This window comes from Gadus chalcogrammus, chromosome 23 (assembly GCF_026213295.1).
Source record: "Gadus chalcogrammus isolate NIFS_2021 chromosome 23, NIFS_Gcha_1.0, whole genome shotgun sequence".
NCBI classification, from domain to species: Eukaryota; Metazoa; Chordata; class Actinopteri; order Gadiformes; family Gadidae; genus Gadus; species Gadus chalcogrammus.
The window spans coordinates 1,595,351-1,605,265 of record NC_079434.1 but is presented as its reverse complement, the minus strand read 5'-3'; the positions used below and the strand labels follow the sequence as shown (position 1 = coordinate 1,605,265).

Genomic DNA, 9,915 nt, shown 5'->3' with positions numbered 1-9,915 from the left:
CCCCACCGCGTTACAGACCCCTCTCCCCCCACCGCGTTACAGACCCTCCCCCCACACACCGCGTTACAAACCCTCCTCCCCCCACTGCGTTACAAACCCTCCTCCACCCCACCGCGTTACAGACCCTCCCTCCCCCCACTGCGTTACAAACCCTCCCCCCCACCGCGTTACAGACCCTCCTCCCCCCACTGCGTTACAGACCCTCCCCCCCCCCACTGCGTTACAGACCCCCCTCCCCCTACTGCACAAACCCTCCTTCCCCCACCGCGTTACAGACCCTCCCCCCCCCATCCGCGTTACAGACCCTCCCCCCCCCACCGCGTTACAGACCCTCCCCCCCCCACCGCGTTACAGACCCTCCCCCCCCCACCGCGTTACAGACCCTCCCCCCCCCCTCCGCGTTACAGACCCTCCCCCCCCCACCGCGTTACAGACCCTCCCCCCCCCACCGCGTTACAGACCCTCCCCCCCCCCTCCGCGTTACAGACCCTCCCCCCCCCACCGCGTTACAGACCCTCCCCCCCCCACCGCGTTACAGACCCTCCCCCCCCCACCGCGTTACAGATCCTCCTCCCCCCACCGTGTTACAAACCCCCCTCCCCCCACCGCGTTACAGACCCTCCTCCCCCCACCGCGTTACACACCCTCCTCCCCCCACCGCGTTACAGACCCTCCTCCCCCCACCGCGTTACAGACCCTCCTCCCCCCACCCAGTACTGATCCTCCCCCCCCCACACACACACACATTGATATGCTCTGACGGGGATGCATTCCCGGGGGGGGGGGGGGGGGGCATGGAGCTCACCAACAGACACTCAACATTATCCCCACTCACCTTGTTGGTACAGAGAACAGTGCAACTCCCCTCCTGAATTTCTATGGTCATCTTGTTGGTAAACTAATATCTATGTATTCATTCTTTCTCAGTTTACTATTAATATGAGCTCTGTGAACCAATGATTAATAGTGTTGTATTGATTTGTACAGCTGAGACCATTTCTGGAACTACAATCACTGATCCTGAAAAATATAGATATTTTCATGTTTCTCTTTGTGTGTAGACCACCACACTGCTACAGCAACACTACATAATGTGACACGTATGTAGCGTTAGTGATGAAGAGAAGAGGAATTCCATAATGAGAAATTGAATTCCACCATGGTTCTCTGAAATACTAACCTCTGCCAAACGAGAATCCAAAATAGCAGAACTCAGGCCTCGGTAACTACAACAACGCTAAGTTATTTGTTCCTAACAGCCACAAAACATACTCATTTCACATGTTGTGCAGCTAGAGTTGGAGGCAGTCAAATACTCAGCAAGTCAAACATCTTCTCCACCAAATGTTCACTTTGACCAGTTTTATCTAGAAGCAATATAGAGGCCCGTTAAAACAAGCGTATAGCTCAAGAAGAACAGTTAGCTCCATTGAGAACCACCATATAGCTCCAGAAGAACATTTAGCTTCAGAAGAAGAGTTAGCTCAATTGAGAACCACCGTATAGCTCCAGACGAACAGTTAGCTCCAGAATAATAGTTAGCTCGAGTGAGAACAAGTGTATAGCTCCAGAAAAACGGATAGCTCTAGAAGAACAGTTAGCTCCTGTAAGAACCACTGATAGCTTCAGAAGAACATTTAGCTCCAGAAGAACATTTAGCTTGAGTGAGAACGAGCGTATAGCTCCAGAAGAACAGTTAGCTCCAGAAAGAACCAGCGTATAGCTCCAAAAGAACAGTTAGCTCCAGTGAGAAGTCAGCTGACCTGATAAGCCAGTGTGCCCCAGGGGCCTCAACAGTGAAGATGTGAAACATCCAATCTGATCCGCGGAGTTGGAGAGATTCTGCTTTTCTGATGGGTGGAAAACCGCCTTTAAATCTGTCAGAAAGACGTGCTGTTCAGAAGACACAGACAGCTCCCTTCTCTTCTCTTCCATTCACTTGTTTCTCTGCCTCTCGTTGAAAGCCCCGCCGAGGAACAGGTTTGTAATGTTGGGGCGATAGAGGTTAGGAAGTGGAACTTCTGCTCAGCCAAAAGGGTTGAAGGTAAACTTTGAATCCCAAATAATCTTTAGTAATATTTCAGAGCATGGTTCTGGTACATCAAGTATTTGGTACCTTGTAATAGCGATCAAAACCCCTCACTGATTTGTTGTTTTTAAGCTTGAACCGCAGAAGGCTCACATGATTATATGTTTCCTATTGCCCACTGTGGTTAACATATCTACGAATAGAAGACTAGACAAAACAACTTACGCCCTTCTGCTGCTCCCGTGTCAAATATGATATATTTTATGGATATATGTATATATATATATATACATAAATATATTAAAAAAAAAAATATATATATATATATATATATATCAGTGGCGGCTGGTGGTTTTTAAAGTGAGGGAGGAAGGACTGCGCGCTTGGTTGCCATTGGCCTGCTTGCACTGTTGGTGTATGGTGGCATAAGAATGTGAGACTCAAGTTGTTTCAGGGTGTTTTGGTGAACTACAAAATAGCAGGGAGGGAGTTATGTGAACAAAATGTATACAAAGCCACCAGTGGCATCACTGTAATTTGAGAAGGAAAGGATGCGAAGCATATTAGTCAAATCAGGCCTACTATTGATTTGTAAAAGTAAATCAAAAAATCTGGGCCTATCATTGGGCCTATTTTTGTCCTCACTGCCTGAAGTTATTTAGCTATGTTTATTTTCAGTTACAATTGCTTGTAATGCTACCAGTAAGTCATGCATACCTAGCAAACCATGTAGCACTCACAACACTGACGTTGCCATTACTTCTGGTGACCTTGATTTTGGGAAGTGGTCTACCTCTTTCTTTGGTCGCTAACTTAGCACTGTAACTGAATGAATGGAATGCTTTTTGTAATAAGACGTTAACAATGTCCTCCGTTTCCAATGTTTCCATTGTGCATTTAGGATCGCGCTATCGCAGATTTCACTTGCTCTGCGTCTTTCAGACTGAACACCGCGGCAATGCAGACCGGGTTTGCTATCGACAGCGTTGCCAGATTGGGCAGATTTCCCGCCCAATGATGATCTTTCCAGCCTAACATGGTTAAAAGTAGCCCAATTGGGTGGGAAATCGGACCAATCTGGCAACACTGCTCAACATCCAGGGATCCTGCTTATTGGTTCATAGCGCAGACAGATAGATTTTTGCGCGAATCAGACCCCTTAAGGTCCCACCCACTCAGAGGAGGATTTTCCTCCTCTCTCCCATTGAAACCCATGTTATCCACCGGCCGCCAGTACTTTCGGGAAAATGAATGGGAGTGGACGGCGGCTTCCGGAGGACGTTCCTCCCTGAAGTAATTGTCAATAGGCGATAGGGGGTGCTAATGTCCCTTTACCCAGGGAAACGAACATTATATATTCAAAGGCAATAAAGTAGTCATATTTAAGGGCATTAATTCATTACAATAGTCTGGGCAATCTACATTTTTTATTCTCAACAATGTTAGGGAGGATCTTCCTCCCTCTCCTCAATGGAGAAGCCTCCACTGATATATATATATATATATATATATATATATATATATATATATATATACGAGTATTCCATGTTATAATTCATGATCTGTTCCATTGATATTAGTGCCGTTCGTTGGACACTTTTAACCTCAGTATCCTGCAGGTCTGAGATCAAGAGTTCTCACACACTAAGTCAGGGTGGCCAGCGGGACTCATACCCCCACCTGGTGGGGTTAATGCCTTGCTCTACTAGTGGAGCTAGACAGGGACTCAAGAAAATAACTGGTGCATTCATGCCTTGCTCTTCTAGTTGAGAAGACAAAGCATCATTATTAAACCATTTGCTATAGCTTTATTCTTTTGCCGGGTTCAAGTATCGTCTTATTTGTGTTATATTTGGTCAGTACACACTACACACACATCTTCCTGGCTCTAACCAGTTGTGAGCCCAGTGGTCTCCCTGTCGCCATGGCTGCTGCTTGGATTCTTATGTGCTGAGATTCGTACTGAGCAGGTGTCTAGCAGTTTAGTAGTGTGTTTTCACCAACAAACCTATACCACTGAACCCCCATTAATCACCATTTACTCACCGGCATTTTTACAAACAGGACTGGCAGTTGGTTAAAAGCAAGCAGTTCCAACAATACATTGGTTCTGAGATCAGGTGCTTGAATTGGGTAAAGGTCAATAAAGAGGCTCTTAGTGAAGTCAGCCCCAGCTCTTTAAGATGGGTTAGGGTTCTTCTGCAGGGATTCCTACAGAGACTACTTGGGGATCGGCCCAGTGTCGATATAGCCACATTATCCTGCCCATATCTCTCTGAGCTTACTTACAGACACTGAGTTACAGTACTTGTTGCAATGACCAATATAGTGCCGTTTCCTTATGGTGTGGCTGTTGGAAGCCAGCGCAGACACCAACAATAATTACTCACTGCTACAACAATTGCTCTAAGAATATAACAGGCCGGCAATGCATTTCCTAATGAAGAGTAATGATGTGGGGGAGGCTAAACAAACGGTGGAAAATACTTCTGCCTGACCCTCTACTACCCTGTCAACATTGTTAGCAAGGACAGTTAATATAACCTGCCTCCCATCAGGGGACATGTACCAGACGCTAAATATATACTCCATTTACATTGTTTTTTGATACCGAGGAGCATTGTGTAAAACTGTTAATATTTGTATATGTATTGTTGAAAACATCTGCAGGAAGAAAAGTTAGGTCTGGTGTTCTAAGAAACTTGGACCAGTGCCAACAATTGAGTCATTTAGCAGAACCCTTGGACAAGGGGTTTGAAGCCAGAACCATTTGGCTTGTAGTCAAACCCCCAACCACTAGACTGTCCTGTCTCCGCACGAACACGACCCTCTGTCCATGACCTTCAGTTCACCTTCAGTCACAGAGGATTGAATAATAACGACCAGGGGGACTGCACTCATTAAAGCCACTGGAGGGTGGCTTTAATTCTGCCCAAGTTCACCTCAACAGCAGTTAGTGTGGATGAGGAGGCTCTGTAAGAGGCTGTTACAGGCTCTCATTGACCGCATCACTCTGCTGCCAGCAGTGAATGAAAAGCCTCAACTCAAATCTGTCCTAATCTCATTATCTTAAGGGCTCATCAGAGATACCTGTATAACTGAAGCTTCTGTAATGCCCGGTGGCTGACTTGTTACACCAGAGCCGCCGTGAAGCCAACTGAACTTTCACTGTTCATCCAGCTGCTGCTGGATAAAAATAGAGACCGTCTTTCCACAACTTTATGTTCTTAAGTGTCTTGGCAACTACATCCAAGAGCAGAACCAGTAGAAGATATCACTTGATATCCAGACCATACAGTATGTGACAGAACCCTGATGCTACATCGTTTTAAGTATGATTTGTATGTCTGTGTTGCCAACCTCACCTTACCTAGAAAAGCTGTTACAAACAATATCTCTTACGCATGACTCACTTGTAGAAATCATCCAATTGAGTAATCAGAATAGCCTCAATATGCCCTACTATTGCTCTTTTTCTCGACACTACCAGGATTGCTTCCTTGTGATAATGTCCCCTGATTGTGTAGACGTTATTTTCTATAAGTGTATGGGTTAATATTGAACAATTATTGGAGAACACGGCATAAAAGGAACTTTTGAAAGAGAAAATTGAATTATAAAGTAATAATATGCAACAGGAAGCTCAAGGTGATGAGAAACCGTGCAGTACTGTACGTCTCTCTTGATACTGTACGTACAGTATCAAGAGAGACAGGTGCAGTATTGTATGAGACAGGTGCAGTACTGTACATACAGTATCAAGAGAGAGAGATGCAGTCATGTACAGTATCCAACAGTACGTACAGTAGGCTACTTTACGTACAGTATGAAGAGACAGGTGCAGTACTGTACGTACAGTATCCAACTGAACATACAGTATCCAACAATACTTACACTACTGGTAATACAGAATCCAACAGTATACAGTATATCCAAAACTATGTACTGTATCCAACCTCAGCACCAGATACTCTCGGTGAAGAGAGACGTACAGTATCTCGTGATGAGAGACCATACAGTTTCTCAGTGAGGAGAGACCTGCAGTATCTCTGTGAAGAGAGTATCGAGAGACCCGTACAGTATAAAGATAGACTGTACAGTATCTAGGTGAAGAGAGACCACACAGCAGGGGTCTACAACCCTAGGCATGCGTGCCACTGGCACGTGGCAGCATAATTTATTTATTTATTTTAAATAAAAAAATAAAATACTTTTTTTGTTTTCTTTATTATCAAAAAATATTTTTTTTGCACTTTATTCTTTTTTGGGCATTTCTAAGGAAATCACAGAAAGAAGCTCAAAATGAATGCTCTATAATCCAAAGACCATATCTGGGTTATATAACCTCATCCATGGGTGGCTATTGGTGGAACTGTACACATCCTAGGTACAAATCCCCCCCTCCCCTGCCGAGAATGTCTCCCTCCATCCCTGAGCGACCCTGCGTATCGGCAGAGCAAGGCCTCTTTCACAACATTGATTCAACTGTAACATATGAGGGTAGGGTAGTGTGTACATGTGCGTGTGTTTACATGTGTGCGTGTATGTATGTGTGCGCGTGTGTGTTTATGAGTGAGTATGCATCTCTATGTGTGTGTGTGTGTCTGTGTTTGTCAGCACTAGAGTGTCGGTTTGTGTGGGTATGGGTACATTTAGCATTAAGCGTATGTAGTGTGTTGCATGTGTCTGCGTACCATGTGCGTCTGTGATATGTGTGTGTGTGTGTGTGTGTGTGTGTGTGTGTGTGTGTGTGTGTGTGTGTGTGTGTGTGTGTGTGTGTGTGTGTGTCTGTGTGTGTGTGTGTGTGTGTGTGTGTGTGTGTGTGTGTGTGTGTGTGTGTGTCTATCTGTACTAGAGTGTGTGTTTCAGTATGTGGTATTTGTATCAAATGCATGTAAATGTACGTCTGTGCATGTCTCAATATATGTGAGTCTATGTGTGTGTATGTGTGTGAGTGTGTGTGTGTGTGTGTGTGTGTGTGTGTGTGTGTGTGTGTGTGTGTGTGTGTGTGTGTGTGTGTGTGTGTGTGTGTGTGTGTGTGTGTGTGTGTGTGTGTGTGTGTGCGTGTGTGCGTGTGTGTACTGTACTGTACTGTACTAAGCGGTTAGACTACAGCCCCTGGCCTAACGGACATCCATGTGACAACAGGAAGTAGAAAGGAGGCTGGCGACAGGCTGATCAGTGATGTCAGCCCCCAGCCCCCGGGTGAGGAGGATGTGAGTCCCTGTAATCTGGAGGGCAGCTGTTACCATATTTTCAGACTACATTTAAGCACCGCGTGTGTATGTAGGTGTACACAGAATTAATATATTTATCCATGTGTATAATATTACACTGATAATATTACACGCCCAGCTATGTGGAATCAGGAGGATAGAGGAGAACTGTTGTTCAGCCTACACGACGTTGTGCAGAGCAACAGTGGTGCTCTGCACAACGTGATCAATCCACACATCTATGATCAATCCACACATCTACGAACCATCTCTCTATACGTGTTCATTGACGGTTAATATACAAGGATTAACCACAGGCACTAATAGCAAAACCATGCACAAGGACCACCTAGATTAACACAAATGAAGGGAATCCTACTACTGGGTCTCCCTTGGAGATGTAGGAAAACAGGACCACCAACACAAAGATGAGAATAAAAGGCATTCCCTTTATAAGAGTCGAATATTTTTCAGTTGTTATTTTACCCATCTTTCAAATCGCATTAATCCTATCCTCAGCCTACCAACATAATACAAATATTAATATGAGGTGATCAATACAGTAATATTAACCATGATGGACGCGTGATGGGCTCCAGTGCCGATATGATACCCGACCGTTGACTACTCACATTTAATTAAATAAGCCCAGCATTAGTATTGGGTGTTATTACATCAAGCAGCTCAATGCTTTCCAATGGACTGAAAGTTAAATTACACCACAGCAGAAACACAGGGCTTCGTGTTGTTCTGCTCTAATGTACATCCGAGTGTAAACATGATCAACCCGATCTGCATCAAGTATGGGAAACCGTAAATCGGCTATGCATTTATTCTTGTATTTTCTGCCACTTACCTTTATCTTGACCCGAAGAAATACTCTCCTCTTCTTTTGAATTTGCAGCCTGTGTTATAATGGACGTGCTGTCCATGGAAACGAGAGGTTATGCTCCTGGCTGGCTACACATGTCCTGTCCTGCACACATCACAACAGTACAGTCTGTAGTGGAGGAGGCTGGTCTGCGCCGTCACGTCTCACTCGGTAGTCGACGCATTCCCGGGAGCTGGATTCAAAAAGAGTCGGATATCATCACACCGGCCAAGTCTGAAGGCGTGTGGGGAGACAGCGTCGTTCCGACTCTACCGTGGTGTTGTGGTGGTCTGCATCAGCATGTTACTGTGGTGATCAACGTTGATGTGGTTGTTTATAGCAGCGTGCTGTTGTGGTCTATTATAGCAGCGTGTTGTTGTGGTGGTCTGTGTTGTGGTGGTGGTGGTCTGTGTTGTTGTGGTGGACTGTGTTGTGGTGGTCTGCGTTGTTGCGGTGGTGTTGTTGCGGTGGTCTGCGTAGTTGTGGTGGTGCGGCGACCGGGATTGAAATGTTTGTCTCGCTGAATTACCACGTCAGGGACCGTTTTACGCTTAAGGAGGCATTTATTCAATGTCTAACGTGCGAAGGTGCAGGTGAAGGTTAGCATTAGCTGGGGTCATCCCTATGTTCCCCGGGTCCTATGTTCCCCGCTCGGTGAACTGCAGCATTGAGGAGAAAGTGATTGTTGCCGTTTGCGACTCACGGAGCTCTTTATATAATATAACATTTGTATAATAATATCACGGCCAAAAGCTCTGTGCGCCTCCGGATGGCCGTAGCGCGGGGAGCTCTCGTATGGATTGGGTTTCTCGGGGTTTGCTTACCGGCGTATGAATAGACTGCGTCAGGTTCTCCGACGTCTCTCCCTCTTCCACAAAAGGTAAACACATGCAATGGTAGTTATCTCGGCCGGTATTTGGCAGTAATGGTGGAAAAAGTAACAGACCGGGGAACATAGAACCCTTTTTTTTTTTTAAAAAGGGTCCTATGTTCCCCGGTCACATATCGGGGAACATAGGACCCTTTTTGGGAAAAGCGGGGAACATAGGACCCTTTTTTAAAAAAAAGGGTCCTATGTTCCCCAGTCTCATACGAAGGGGAACATAGGACCCGGGGAACATAGACACGCTCCCCATTAGCTACGGTTAGCATAAAGTAGAAGGTAGGCAACAAGTAGGAGTAAAAACTGGCCTACTTTTATTATATAACTGGGACCATATTACGCCAGGTCTCCACGGCACTATTTCAAATCAAATATACACACTTTTGAATACATAGTTCCAAGATCCCTGCTTACACCGACTCGTTACAATCTAAAATATATAAGAAGGGAGACTAAACTGAAGACGGCAGTTACTCGTAGAACAGCGGAGGAGCACGCACACTTCTTTAGAGTCAGCGTTATCTTGCATAACAAACAATAAGTGAGGCCCCAAGCTACATGTTATAAACCTGGCTGTTACAAATGATCAACTGAAACGTGTGGGACTGCACCCAACACGAGGATAAATTAAAATATTAATGGTGGCTCCTTGAGCCACAGGAGAGTGTCAATAATTGTCTTTCCGGAGCGGCCGGTCTCCTCCCAAGTTGTGGGAGATTTTTCCCGTCTGGTGATCCGGTTCAGCGTCTGCTTATGCCCAAGGGCGTCAGTTTGTTTTGAGAAGTGGTGGGGACAATAGCCATAAGCTTGAGTGTGGTTTGAAAAGTGCTGGGTACCCTTATGTAAGCTATTCATCCATTCAACGCTGCATTACAATATATCTACAGTGTATTGTCAGGTGTTGAAAATCCTATTC

The 9,915-nt window shown here is 45.4% G+C and overlaps 1 protein-coding gene across 1 annotated transcript in view; it reads right to left on the bottom strand.

Moving 5' to 3' along the window:
• ctdspla (CTD (carboxy-terminal domain, RNA polymerase II, polypeptide A) small phosphatase-like a) overlaps positions 1–8,491 on the bottom strand; it is a 54,269-nt gene extending 45,778 nt beyond the window's left edge. The window contains exon 1 of the mRNA XM_056583899.1: positions 8,102–8,491. Coding sequence (XP_056439874.1) covers positions 8,102–8,177 — 76 coding nt within the window. The 5' untranslated portion in view covers positions 8,178–8,491. The remainder of the gene's footprint in view (positions 1–8,101) is intronic.
• Between the last annotated feature and the right edge of the window lie 1,424 nt (positions 8,492–9,915).